Source organism: Littorina saxatilis, linkage group LG12 (assembly GCF_037325665.1).
Source record: "Littorina saxatilis isolate snail1 linkage group LG12, US_GU_Lsax_2.0, whole genome shotgun sequence".
Classification (NCBI taxonomy): domain Eukaryota; kingdom Metazoa; phylum Mollusca; class Gastropoda; order Littorinimorpha; family Littorinidae; genus Littorina; species Littorina saxatilis.
The window spans coordinates 66,664,936-66,680,301 of NC_090256.1; the positions used below are offsets into that span (position 1 = coordinate 66,664,936).

The following is a 15,366-nucleotide window of genomic DNA, read 5'->3' on the forward strand; positions in this document are numbered from 1 at the left end:
AACGCGTGTGTAATTCATTCCTGACTGGGCCTCATTGGACTGGGCCTCATTAGACTGGGCCTCATTGGACTGGGCCTCATTGGACTGGGCCTCATTGGACTGGGCCTCATTGGACTGGGCCTCATTGGACTGGGCCTCATTGGACTGGGCCTCATTGGACTGGGCCTCATTGGACTGGGCCTCATTGGACTGGGCCTCATTGGACTGGGCCTCATTGGACTGGGCCTCATTAGACTGGGCCTCATTGGACTGGGCCTCATTGGACTGGGCCTCATTGGACTGGGCCTCATTGGACTGGGCCTCATTGGACTGGGCCTCATTGGACTGGGCCTCATTGGACTGGGCCTCATTAGACTGGGCCTCATTGGACTGGGCCTCATTGGACTGGGCCTCATTAGACTGGGCCTCATTGGACTGGGCCTCATTGGACTGGGCCTCATTAGTTGGACTGGGCCTCATTAGACTGGGCCTCATTAGACTGGGCCTCATTGGACTGGGCCTCATTGGACTGGGCCTCATTGGACTGGGCCTCATTGGACTGGGCCTCATTGGACTGGGCCTCATTGGACTGGGCCTCACGGTTAACCAGAAAGAAAGGAATTACTTTATTACTTTGTATGGTTGAAATGGTGAATGTACTTCAGTCTTTTCGTACCTGATTCAGATGCAACAGATAAATAAATGAGAATTCCTACGTGTCTTTTTTCCAGTGGGCGGTGTCCCCATGCCCCGCGTGCAGAGGTCAGCGTCGATCGAGGGCAGTTCCGGTCAAATCCCAGGTCGTACCCGAAGCATGTCGATGGAGGAAGCGGACTTGCCTCGCGGAACCTGGTCCATGTCGCCCCCCAAGTTCGGGGGTTCCAAGATCTCCGGCTCTCCCCCCTCCTCCTCCCCCACCAAGAGTTAGACTGTTACCCGTATCGGCGTTTCGTCCGCGTCCACAAGTCTGCCCTTGGCTCTCGGTCCCCCCGCCCCGAGCAGCTGTTTTGCCTCGTTGACCACGTTCCACCTCCCACCTGAACTCGGCTACATTTTGTCGTAGTTTTGAAAAAAGACATTCTGTGACAGTCATTTTTATTTGGGTTGAATCATACATTTTTTCCCAATCATTCTTTTCATAGTCCTTTTAGGAGATCATTTTTCAAAGTCTTTTCAGGAGTTTGTAGTTGATGGATACAATTTTTTTTACATCAAATGTTTTTCCAAAAAGCCAGAACATTCTGTTGGTTATTTTCTCTTGTTTTGTTTTTTTACTTACCTTGCATATGGTTCATTCAATAGCTCCAGTTTGCAGAGAGGCTTCTGTTTTGCCCCCAAGTTTAGCCAGAAGTACTGTTCCATTCATGAATTAGTTTTAAGCTTGATTAGTTAAAACTTACCACATCACCAAACGCCACTCAGCCTGGTGCTGTTTATGCATTAATTGTAACTGGATTTAATTCCCAGCAGCGTCAATAAGAAACTTTCAGGGAGAAATACTGAAAAGGACTGGTTGTTTACACTCTGGTTGTAACGACAGCAGTTGTTTATCAGTAGTTCCGCTGCCATCTCATATATACTGTTGATTGTTACGTTCATTTTCATGATTGAGTCACAGTCTCGTGAAACGGGGGAAACAAGTTTGGTAAATGTTAACCGTTACAAACATGCGTTGATTGAGATGGTGTGTGTGACATTTCTGTTTACCGTCTCCATGACTGAAGTGAAAATGTAGGCTTTTATGACATAGTTAGGAATAATCGTTTTTTTGGTAAGGTGGTTGTGAAGCTAGCTGATCAAGGAAGGGGGCCTAGTCTCGGGCAGATGTAAAACCGGTACATGTAACCCGTAACGTTGAATGCTCCGATCGCTGAGTCTGGCGGAAGTGAATTAGACTGCAAAGCATGAGTTTGCTTTCAGTTCAGATGTAAATAAAATCATTTGAAAAATAACATTTTTTTGTTCTGTTCTTTTTCACCCTGATATTGTTTTGTGGATGGACATTTTCATCATGCATTTGTCAGGTCTTGGTGAGAGAGAGTGGTTGTGTCCCCTGCTTAGTTGGTCCCACTGACTGGATGAAATGATGTTGACTCACGTACTTTTTGGAGGCGTTCGGTAAAATTGATTTGTTGAAAATGAATGAAACACATCTAACAAACCAGGAACTGAATAAAATTTTGGTTTATCCCTTTTTTTCTTTTTTTGGTGGTAATTGTGGATGGACAGTTCTGTGTAAAATTTCAGGGAACCGTTTCAGTTTCTTTGTTGACCAAATTATTCTGCTGTCTTTTTTTTAAACACACTTTGTTTTGTACTTTGTATGACAGTACGGAACATTTTCACATTCTGTGGACAATGTACTAAATACTGTAATCGAATTTAAAAAGGGCTTGAGACTTATTTATTTCAAAAAGTAAGAAAAATCATTGGTTTTTGATGGCATATTGGTAAAAAAAAAAAAAAAAATGGCAAAAAGCGTTCAAGTTATTTTAGGATTGAGATTGATTTTTAAAACCTTAGTATTTCCTAATTGTGTATTTATTTTGACCATCTGTTTGTATACATGTGATTGATGCTCAAAAAGCAATACCTTTTTAGATGCATATTTTCAGTTTTTCTTGTTTACTTAAATGGTACGAATTGTTGCACGTACTGATGAACTGAAAGAGACCTGTCGGATTCTCATTTGTATATCTATCATGTCGAAATCATGCGGAATGTGATTAAGAAAGAGTTTTCAGATACGGTGGTACATGTTACTATGCAGAATTTTTTCCACACTTAAGAATTTCACTTAGCTGTCAGGGTTTTAACCGCCCACAGGTTTTTCATGGTATTGTTTTTGTGTAACATCCATGTCTATTTAGTACGTATAGTCCACAGTGTTTTGTACATCTTTTGGTATTCAATCACATGAGCTAGCTGTGTTACAATCATAGTAGAATATAATTATGTGACTGGTTGACGTCATTGGCGGTTTGGTGGCCTGTTCTTGTTGTATTGTCACTTTTTACTTAAAGTGCGCACGCATTTTTTGGCTGGTAACGTTGTTGGATATTGTATGTAAAATCTTTTTAACGTTAGTATTGTTCATCACCACAAAGATTCCTCTAAGCTTGTACAGTGAAGTACGTATGTCATTTCACATAAACGTTGCTGTAATCTTTTTTGAGTAAATGTGTATGAAATATAGGAGCTGTATCGGTTGCACAGTAATTGTTGCCTAATACATGTAGGAATTAAAGAGCTTCGCTGAAAAGAAATTTTCTGCGCAAGCTTAATTTTTAGGTAATCTACCGAGAACTGAGCTTATATATATATATAGCTTAACTCCAGCAATTACTTTGCTTGACTTTGAAAAATATTTTTGTTATAACCAAGATGCGTGTAAGCTAGTTATTCTTAGAGTGATCAAGCTGCCACTACTCATATATTTTGCGGCAGTTTCTTGTGAATTAAGAACATCTTGTATTACTTGTATTACAGAAGCCTCTGCTTCTAAACTTACAAGACTGTCCACTTGCAGTTCAGTCCCTTACCCTGTGCATGCATGTTCGTTGCGTTGTTGTTGTTGTTGTTGTTTTCTCTTTTGTTTGTTTTAGTGTACTTTTGGTGTTCAATTCCCCTTGCATAAAATTGGCTGCAACAGGTGTTTAAGCATAGACCTTTTGCATTATAAATGGAAGGCATGTTTTTTTTGGTCAAAAACTAGTAAAGCTAAAACTATAATTTTGTTTCCTTTTTTAAAGCATTTGTATTGTTTTTCAAATTGTGCCATATATAATATCGATATTCTTCAACTACCTTTCTAAAGGGAGCTTAGAAAAGAAGTGTTAATTCTTGAAAAGCTACGCGACTGGATAGTTTCTTAGCACTTTAACTCGGCATTTTTGTCTGATTTTTGTCCTTTCTGTCGCCATATCTGTAGCCAATGCCATATTGCTTCAAATAATTACTAGATACAGGTTTGTGTCAGATAACACCCATTTTCATATCTTTTTTTTTCCAGGTGCATTTTATCTTGTGAAAAATTCAACAAAATAGTTGCAAAAATAATTAGAATGGGATTGACAAAATGAGATGTTTGTGGCATAATTTGTGCATCTTTTTTTTTTACATTAATGATTAAACTTTGAGGAGAAATTATTTTTATTTTACCATCTTTTCTTTGTATTTGCAATGTACTGCTATTTTTGGTTTACACTCACGTTTTGCCATAATGAGTTTATTTATATTTATGTTGTGTTCAACGTTGTGATTTTACTTTCAGCTTGCTAGAAGTGTTGTTTTTTGGGGGGGTTTTTGGGGGGGTGTGCTTTCGTATTTTTGTGTTGTTGTGATTGTCTTGAAATGAATGGAAACACTTTGCTCCTGCTTTTGAACATACCCCCTGCGGGTTAGGGGGAGTCCCATATTGGTTGGGACGAGAAAGAATTTACCCGATGCTCCCCAGCATGTCGTAAGAGGCGACTAACTGATTCTGTTTCTCCTTTTACCCTTGTTAAGTGTTTCTTGTATAGAATATAGTCAAGATTTTAGTCAAGCAGTATGTAAGAAATGTTAAGTCCTTTGTACTGGAAACTTGCATTCTCCCAGTAAGGTAATATATTGTACTACGTTGCAAGCCCCTGGAGCAAATTTTTGATTAGTGCTTTTGTGAACAAGAAACAATTAACAGGTGGCTCTATCCCATCTCCACCCATTTCCCCGTCGCGATATAACCTTCGTGGTTGAAAACGACGTTAAACACCAAATAAATAAAGAATGGAAACACTTTGCTCCTGCTTTTGGACATGAATTGTATATTAGAATGTGTTCATATTTTATCATTGCACAGCTGCTTAAAACCAATTAACAATTAACTGAATGAGAGATTACACGGAAGTATTACAACTTTTTTCGTATTTTTAAAATGTGTACTGCTTACATGAGACCTTATATATATGTTTTGCAGAGTATACCCATGAACCAAATAAATTCAAGATGGCTAGAATAAATTTCTTGCACTTTTGTATTTGAATGAAGTCAGTAAAGGCTTTTTCTAATCTTATTGTATGCCTCATTGTACTGGTTCATCACAGAGCAATATTAAGTCTGATTTCTGAACAGGTTGCAGTTCTAACTTCTTCTGGTAACTCAAGCGGAAATGACAACATGAAAACTGGATGCAAGTGTTAATTAGTGTCTCAGTGTGTACAATTGGAAGTACGAATGCACCCATTTTAATGCACCCAGTAGTCGACTATAACAAAGACGACTTCAGTTTTGTTGTTGCTATGTTCATTTTTATATTTAGTCAAGTTTTGACTAAATATTTTAACATCGAGGGGGAATCGAAACGAGGGTCGTGGTGTATGTGTGTGTGTATGTGTGTGTGTGTGTGTGTGTGTGCGTGCGTGCGTGCGTGTAGAGCAATTCAGACCAAACTACTGGACCGATCTTTATGAAATTTGACATGAGAGTTCCTGGGTATGATATCCCCATACGTTTTTTTCATTTTTTTGATAAATGTCTTTGATGACGTCATATCCGGCTTTTCGTGAAAGTTGAGGCGGCACTGTCACGCCCTCATTTTTCAACCAAATTGGTTGAAATTTTGGTCAAGTACTCTTCGACGAAGCCCGGGGTTCGGTATTGCATTTCAGCTTGGTGGCTTAAAAATTAATTAATGACTTTGATCATTTAAAATCTGAAAATTGTAAAAAAAAATAAAAATTTATAAAACGATCCAAATTTACGTTTATCTTATTTTCCATCATTTGCTGATTCCAAAAACATATAAATATGTTATATTCGGATTAAAAACAAGCTCTGAAAATTAAATATATTAAAATTATTATCAAATTTTTTTTTTCGAAATCAATTTAAAAACACTTTCATCTTATTCCTTGTCGGTTCCTGGTTCCAAAAATATATAGATATGATATGTTTGGATTAAAAACACGCTCAGAAAGTTAAAACGAAGAGAGGTACAGAAAAGCGTGCTATGCAGCATAGCGTAACCACTACCCCGCTCTTCTTGTCAATTTCACTGCCTATGCCGTGAGCGGTGGACCACGAGTATACGGTCTTGCTGCGTTGCATTGCGTTCAGTTTCATTCTGTGAGTTCGACAGCTACTTGACTAAATATTGTATTTTCGCCTTACACGACTTGTTAGTTCTGTACTGGTTATCAGAAAAGAGTCATCCGTTTGTTTGCTTGCTCATTTTATTTTTTGGTTGTCTTTCTTTACCTAATGTATCATGTGTGTATGCGATGACCCCATATATACGTTACTACTATTACCACAACAAAAGACTTAACCAGGATTTAAGCAAGGGAAGGAAAATAAGTTGGTGTTAAGGTATCGATGCACTTGTATAACCCAGACCAGCGTTTGTTTCTGTCCACAGCCGGGTTGAAGGCTGCACAGTGACGTTTGTATTGTTATTATTAAAACTTTAGAATGATTTCCACAGGGGTTGTTTTATATTGAGATAGAGAGAGTGTACATGTGTGTGTGTGTGTGTGTGTGTGGTAAGAGCATGCATGATGCCATCTTTTCTCTTGGATGCATACCGAATGTATAAATAAAAAAATTAAGTCTCTCTCTCTCTCTCTCTCTCTCTCTCTCTCTCTCTCTCTCTCTCTCTCTCTCTCTCTCTCTCTCTCTCTCTCTCTCACGCACACACATACATAACTCTTTCAGGCACACATGCACACACACACACACGCAACTCTTTCAGGCACACACACACACAACTCTTGCAGGCACAGACACACACACACGCACACACTTCTCAATCCCCAACGGATCTGTTGGTTTCCTTTTTCTTTTTTTCTTCAATTTGTGCGCACATTCTGCAACCTACCCTCCCCCACCCTGATCCACCCTCTTTTTTTCCATTGATGAATAAACTGCGCTTACTGGGAGGCAACCCGGTCTGATTGTTTAAGCTGATATAATATTATCGGCGTTCCCTCCCTTAGAACGTGCCTTTATCATTGACTCCTCTCGATAATCCCCCCTTTCTGTCAGAGTGACGGTCAGACTCTTGATACAAACCATTACGGGCTGGGCAACGATTTCCACTCAATGATTCTTGCCAGTAATATGGACAATTGTCTAAGCTAAGTTCAGACTCTGTATCATAAGTGTTTGCCTGTCTGTCTGTCCACTTTAAAAAGCTTTGGGTCGAAGTACTGTAATGTTTTGTTTTGTCATACTTTTATTTAACGTTCCAACAAATTACCCCATTCTTGATTTGCGATTCAAGAAGGAGAATACTTATTCACTCACTGACTATCCTCTCAGTCGCGTCAGTGTGCAACTTCACCAGATCGTACTGCACAGCCATCTGTAATAGGGGAAGGGCTCCCAGTAATATGCCGGACCGGCTCCTAAAGTATGGACCACCTCCTGTTCTGACAAAATAACGGCGCTAGAGCGCTCAAAAAAGTTGTACTCGCTGTATTCACCCTCTCTGGATACATTGCACATGTCAAAACAGTTGCAGAAACAGAAATCTCAAAACCGTTAGGCTTTTTCTCTTTTTTTCACTTTTGGCAGCGTTCACTCTAAATTTGCCGGGTAAAACGGACTCGTTTCTGTCCACATACAGCCAAAGCTTTTATCACACAAAAATTGCTATATATGACAGCTAAAACCGTATTTGTTACATTTTAGCAGTGTTGACCCCGAGTTTCTACTGTAAACAAAAAAATAATAGCAAAATCTCAAAGTATGTGCGAGTCCCCTAATATGGACCACCTTCAACAAATCGAAGAAAATAAAAGCTAAAGGCTCTTTGAAGATACAGTCAAACCTGCCCTGGCAACCACCTGCCCTGGTGACCACCTGCCCTGGCGACCACCTGCCCTGGCGACCACCTGCCCTGGCGACCACCTGCCCACAACGACCTCTCCGAAATACCGGGCCCAGACGAGGTTTTCCTCTATATACCGTATCACCTTTTCATAGTGACCACCTGTGTATAACGATCACTTTTGGTCGGTCCTCTGGGTGGTCGTTATTGACGGGTTCGACTGTACATCAAGTTCCTTTAAGTATCAAATGACCTTGTAAACCACCGCAGATCCGTCAGTGCAGGCTTAAATTCAGTATTGAATAAGACTGCGACGAAACTGTTGTTAATGCTGTACACACTGACACACAAACACACTAAACACACTGACACAAAGAGATGGACCGCCAAAACAAAACCGAAATCGGCCACGGCTGACATCAAATCACAGATGTTGCCGTATCAGAACAGTACCTTTTTTTTTGGTGCCCCAGACAACCACCATTTCACTATTCCCCATCGGTGTCAGCACTAAAAGGCATAAGAATTTCAATATAACCAGCCAGGCTGATGTATCGATGTCCGTGGTACGGCTTATAATCCAGGGGAGGCAACTGAGTCTGAGGGGCAAACGTCACATAAATCGAACACAGTAGTCTCCCATCCTGGCTTGTTTATTAGCCTACGTCAAACATCGAGGAGGTTCGATGTAAGGAGGAAGAGGGTTGTGTACGTCTGTGGGCCATCTGTGGCCTTGTCAGTTTTGGGAGCGTATACAGTAGACCCCCCCCCCCACACACACACACACACACACACACACACACACTTTTTAGACCCCTCCCTCCCTTTTCAGACATTGAATTCATTTTCCGATGCCGTTCTGTTTCTTCTTCTTCTTCGTTCGTGGGCTGAAACTCCCACGCAGTACACTCGTGTTTTTTGCACGAGTGGAATTTTACGTGTATGACCGTTTTTTACCCCGCCATTTAGGCAGCCATACGCCGTTTTCGGAGGAAGCATGCTGGGTATATTTTTGTGTTTCTATAACCCACCGAACTCTGACATGGATTACAGGATCTTTTTCGTGCGCACTTGTGCGTCTTGTGCTTGCGTGTACACACGCGGGTGTTCGGACACCGAGGAGAGTCTGCACACAAAGTGAGTCTGCACACAAAGTTGACTCTGATAAATAAATCTCTCGCCGAACGTGGGGACGAACTCACGCTGACAGCGGCCAACTGTATACAAATCCAGCGCGCTACCGACTGAGCTACATCCCCGCCCTATGCCGTTCTGTTGATAACCTGTGTAAATGTACTCCCATTTTAAGACTTCTCAAGTTCTTTTTAAGACCTTATTTTTTTTAGATTTTTGGAGGTCTTAAAAGGGGGGTTCCACTGTATTCAGATGAAGTCTGGCCAGCTTTTGTTGATTCAGCGTTAGGGGTGAGGTGATGGGGGTGGGCCGGGTGGGGGATGGAGGGAGAACTCTGCTGACCTAAATTTTGAAGTTACATTTCAGGCAGATATATATTAGTAGAGGGGGGATGGAGGAAGCCGGTCAGGTGAACAGCTAACCTTAAACTGAAGTCTCTTTTAAGGCAGATAAACTTGGCCAAATAATTATTGCAACAATTTTTGCACCCAAATTAAAGCATTAATTCCCGTGTAATTTCATTAAAACTTTATATCCCAGTTAAGGCCGTTCACTTGACTATCAGGATCACTTTTGGGATGAAAGATATCTTTTACAGGGATCACGTGACCGCCGCTCAAATAAGGGTACCCTCAAAATCGACCAGACAAAAACGGAAGGGCCCAATTAAAAATCGACAAATAATCACAATAGGCAAAACTTAACAACTTTTACATACGAGAAGAAAGTCAAATCAATTATCTACCCTAAACAGCTGGTTGATTTTTTTTTAGCTAGCTTGCGTATTTTGTGTGCTGTGCTATTCCTATCTAACACAAGCCAAAGTGAACCCAATTTGCATAACACGGATTTTCTGAATTTTTGAGCTTGTTTTTTTGGTCAATCCAAAACCCACATAATTATGTGATATATTTTTGGATTCAGGAGAAGATAATGAATACAATGGAGTAATTTTTAAATGTAAAAGTAAAAATTCGATTTTAATAACAACTTTATTGTTCAATTTTTAAGCTTCTGAGTTGAAAAGCAACCCTGTATTCCGGACTGAATCGAAGATTGTTTGACCAAAGTTTAAATCAAGTTGATTGAAAATGCGGTGGCCACAGCGCGGCCTCAACTTTTTAAAACGCCGGATATGACGTCACCAAAGATGAAAAAAAGATCTGGGGACATTATCTGGAATAACTCTCATACCAAAATAAACAGCCTGGTTTGCTCTCTGTGCACAATAGAACATTTTTGATGAATCAACTTCCTAGCTGCCGCTAGCAACTCACCACAACGAGCATTTTTTTTGTTTTGTTTTGTTTTGTTTTGCTTAACGCCCAGCCGACCACGAAGGGCCATATCAGGGCGGTGCTGCTTTGACATATAACGTGCGCCACACACAAGACAGAAGTCGCAGCACACACTGGGCGAAAAGTCACGTTTTGGCACTATAACGTGGCATATAACATGAAACATGAAGTTAATCAACTGAATTTTGTGGCATTATACCTGTGCGATTCACATCAAGTTAGAAAAACTGCCGTAACGCAATAAAATCCCTGGGATTTTAGCAGGGTGCAAAACACGGTAAAACATCGAGTTTTGGTGTCTGTGTTTTGGACGTTTTCGCTACGTTAACGCACGGCGATTCACGTCGTGTTAAACGCGTTTCAGCAGTGCGCAAAACACCACAAAACCTATGGAGTTACGATACGTTTTTCTGGTTTCTAAAACTTGATGTTAGAGTGTTGTTTTGATGGATTATTCTGCGTTTTCATCAGCCTGGTGCCAAACCCCGGCCGCCTCTCGGCGAGTCTGCAGAATCAGACGATTATCGGCTTCCTCTCTCTCTCTTTCTCTCTCAGCACGGTCACACACACACACACACACACACACACACACACACACACATATATATATTGACGCCCCTGAGGAAGGCCTGGCAACAGGTCGAAAATTGGGGCTGCCACTTGACATTCTTTGTTTGGCTTTTCTTTTCCTTGATTTTGTTATATATATATATATATATATAATTATATACATACACACACACACACACATTGCACCGGCATACACCATACACACACACACACACACACACACATCGTCACACACACATTCACACCGTCACTGCACACACACATTATAACTGACATATAATAACACACAAACGGTACACACAGGCACACGCACAGGCACACACTGTGCACACACTGGGACACACAAACATACATACACACACACACACACATGCACGCGCGCGCGCACACTATGGGCACACACACTCGCACACACACACACACACACACACACACACCTTTTTTGGTATCTCTTATTTTCTCCATAAGAGCCTATTGTAAGTGCACAAGAGGAGATACAGTACGAATAGCCCATGCGTTGAACAGAGAAAGTAGGTCATTTTAAACTGACAATTTTTGGCCAGCCAGCAGATAAGAGTTCGTCTCTATTCCTTAGCAAACCTACGGTACCGAGCGAGTTAATCATTTTCACATGTGTTGCTGAGGCGAGCTTTGCTGGCCCTGAGAAAGCCGACTGACCACAAAGAGGTCTTTGTTCTAGTTCCCCCCCCCCCCCCCCCTCCCCAAAACATCCGGCCGAGAGGGTGGCTGATTGACTGGACTTTACTCTCCATGTATCTGCAGGAAGTGACTCGAGTTGGAGATTTTAGGATTTTCATTGCCCTTCCTTTTCTGATAATGTTTTAATCACATAGTTTTTGGATGCAACACATAATGTCCTTTTTACATTTAGTCAAGTTTTGACTAAATGTTTTAACGTAGAGGGGGGAATCGAGACGAGGGTCGTGGTGTATGTGCGTGTGTGTGTGTGTGTGTGTCTGTCTGTCTGTGTGTGTGTGTGTGTAGAGCGATTCAGACTAAACTACTGGACCGATCTTTATGAAATTTGACATGAGAGTTCCTGGGTATGAAATCCCCATACGTTTTTTTCATTTTTTCAATAAATGTCTTTGATGACGTCAAATCCGGCTTTTCGTGAAAGTTGAGGCGGCACTCAGTGTCACGCTCTCATTTTTCAACCAAATTGGTTGAACTTTTGGTCAAGTAATCTTCGACGAAGGCCGGGGTTTGGTATTGCATTTCAGCTTGGTGGCTTAAAAACTAATGAGTGAGTTTAGTCATTAAAAATCTGAAAATTGTAAAAAAAAAAAAAAAAAAATTATAAAACGATCCAAATTTACGTTCATCTTATTGTTTATCATTGTCTGATTCCAAAAACATATAAATATGTTATATTTGGATTAAAAACAAGCTCTGAAAATTAAAAATATAAAAATTATTATCAAAATTAAATTGTCCTAATCAATTTAAAAACACCTTCATCTTATTCCTTGTCGGTTCCTGATTCTAAAAACATATAGATATGATATGTTTGGATTAAAAACACGCTCAGAAAGTTAAAACGAAGAGAGGTACAGAAAAGCGTGCTATCCTTCTCAGCGCAAGTACTACCCCGCTCTTCTTGTCAATTTCACTGCCTTTGCCGTGCGCGGTGGACTGACGATGCTACGAGTGTTGCATTGCGTTCAGTTTCATTCTGTGAGTTCGACAGCTACTTGACTAAATGTTGTATTTTCGCCTTACGCGACTTGTTACATTTAGTCAAGTTTTGACTAAATGTTTTAACATAGAGAGGGAATCGAGACGAGAGTCGTGGTGTATGTGTGTGTGTGTGTGTGTGTGTGTGTGTGTGTGTGTGTGTAGAGCGATTCAGAGTAAACTACTATACCGATCTTTATGAAATTTGACATGAGAGTTCCTGGGTATGATATCCCCGGATGTTTTTTTTCATTTTTTCGATAAATGTCTTTGATGACGTCATATCCGGCTTTTTGTAAAAGTTGAGGCGGCACTGTCACACCCTCATTTTTCAATCAAATGGATTGAAATTTTGGCCAAGCAATCTTCGACGAAGGCCGGACTTTGGTATTGCATTTCAGCTTGGTGGCTTAAAAATTAATTCATGACTTTGGTCATTAAAAATCGGAAAATTGTAAAAAAACTTTTTTTTTATAAAATGATTCAAATTTACGTTCATCTTATTCTTCATCATTTTCTGACTCCGAAAACATATAAATATGTTGTATTTGGATTAAAAACAAGCTCTGAAAATTAAAAAAATTAAAATTATGATCAAAGTTAAATTTTCGAAATCAATTTAAAAACACTTTCATCTCATTCCTTGTCGGTTCCTGATTCCAAAAACATATAGATATGACATGTTTGGATTAAAAACACGCTCAGAAAGTTAAAACGAAGAGAGGTACAGAAAAGCGTGCTATCCTTCTCAGCGCAACTACTATCCCGCTCTTCTTGTCAATTTCACTGCCTTTGCCATGAGCGGTGGACTGACGATGCTACGAGTATACGGTCTTGTTGAAAAATTGCATTGCGTTCAGTTTCATTCTGTGAGTTTGACAGCTTGACTAAATGTTGTATTTTCGCCTTACGCGACTTGTTTGTTACATTTAGTCGGTCTGGTGCGTGTGGTTTGAATGCCGTCCTGATAAGTGTCTTTTAAAAACACATTCACAGTAACATCTTCGACGCAGACACAGACAGTTAATTAGGAAGGGCTCCTAATATGGACCACTTTTTGTTTCATGCTGATAACTAGCTTGTTTTCTTGCGAAGAGTTTTATTTTGTGTTTGGTAGTCCTTCTCTCAATCAATATGAGGCTTATATCGCGCGTATTCCGTGGGTACAGTTCTAAGCGCAGGGATTTAAAAAAAATAATAATTATGCAATTTATATCGCGCACATATTCAAGGCGCATGGATTTATTTATGCCGTGTGAGATGGAATTTTTTTTACACAATACATCACGCATTCACATCGGCCAGCAGATCGCAGCCATTTCGGCGCACATCCTACTTTTCACGATCACGGCCTATCTCTCTTAGGTTAACCGTTAGGCCTAATTAGAGTGAAATAGCTTTGATAGACATTCAGCAAAAATTAAATACAGTCAAAATCACAAATGGTCCATAATAGGAGCCTGGGCGCCTAATATGGACCAGTGAAGCGGCCTTCACAAATCACTGTAAAAAGCCCCCTATACTTCAAAATAACATGATACAGCTCAGTGTACAAGTCAGACTAATTCTAATATGCTTTAGATTGATCTGTTTCGGGTTGATGAGAGCATTATTTGAAGAACACCAGGAAACTAAAGAAGCTTATCAAAAACAGAGTAAAAATAAGTGAAATTATCAACTTCCACGAAAAGAAGAATTTTTTTTTTAAATCTCGAAGACTAGTTATAGGTTATTTCCAGCAAGCTTCTTAATGAATTAATGAAAATAGCTTTTAGCTTTTTTTTCTTCGATTTGTTGAAGGTGGTCCATATTAGGGGACTCGCACATACTTTGAGATTTTGCCATTATTTTTTGTTTGCAGTAGAAACTCGGGGTCAACACTGCTAAAATGTAACAAATGCGGTCTTAGCTGTCATATATGGTAATTTTTGTGTGATAAAAGCTTTGGCTGTGGACACTGAGAAACGAGTCCGTTTTAGGCGGCAAATTTAGAGTGAACGCTGCCAAACTGAATGAAAAAAATTAGAAAAAGCCTAACGGTTTTGAGATTTGTGTTTCTGCAACTGTTTTGACATGTGCGAGTTATCCAGAGAGGTTGAATACAGCGAACAAAACTTTTTTGAGCGCTCTAGCACCGTTAGTTTTTCAGAACAGGAGGGGGTCCATAATTATTGGGAGCCGGTCCATATTAGGAGCCCTTCCCCCATATCTACGTGAAGCTACCACCGCTCGGCTTTACACACACACACACACTTTTAATTATTATTATTATTATTATGGGGAGCTTATATAGCGCGAACCACAACTGTGCTCTCCGCGGTTTACATATTAATTTCTGCCGTTTAAAATGTAATGTTTTACAGACAGACAGACAAACAGACTTACCTTACTTACCTATTCAGCCACAAATATAACAATATTCCACATAACAAAAATTAAAAAAATAAGCCTACAAAACCGCTCCAGTCCAACCATATTCCGCGTACACAATCTTCAGGCTTCATGTCTCACCCAGTCACATTATTCTGACACCGGACCAACCAGTCCTAGCACTAACCCCATAATGCCAGACGCCAGGCGGAGCAGCCACTAGATTGCCAATTTTAGAGTCTTAGGTATGACCCGGCCGGGGTTCGAACCCACGACCTCCCGATCACGGGGCGGACGCCTTACCACTAGGCCAACCGTGCCGGTCAACGAGCAGTCAGGGTGTTGAGTTTTGCTATGTGACCAAGTGGAGTGAACTCTGATATGGTGAGCCAAACAAGAGTTTTCACAAGAAAGAGTTTGCCTTATATATAAAAAAAACCAACCGGAAATAGAAATAAAAAATCCCGAGACGTTTTTTTCCGTTTTACAATTTCCTTCAAAAGTCGA

General features: G+C 40.4%; 1 protein-coding gene across 1 annotated transcript in view; it reads left to right on the forward strand.

Moving 5' to 3' along the window:
- LOC138982609 (uncharacterized protein ZK1073.1-like) overlaps positions 1-6,435 on the forward strand; it is a 58,693-nt gene extending 52,258 nt beyond the window's left edge. Inside the window, exon 13 of the mRNA XM_070355939.1 lies at positions 711-6,435. Coding sequence (XP_070212040.1) covers positions 711-907 — 197 coding nt within the window. The 3' untranslated portion in view covers positions 908-6,435. The remainder of the gene's footprint in view (positions 1-710) is intronic.
- The last annotated feature ends 8,931 nt before the right edge of the window (positions 6,436-15,366 follow it).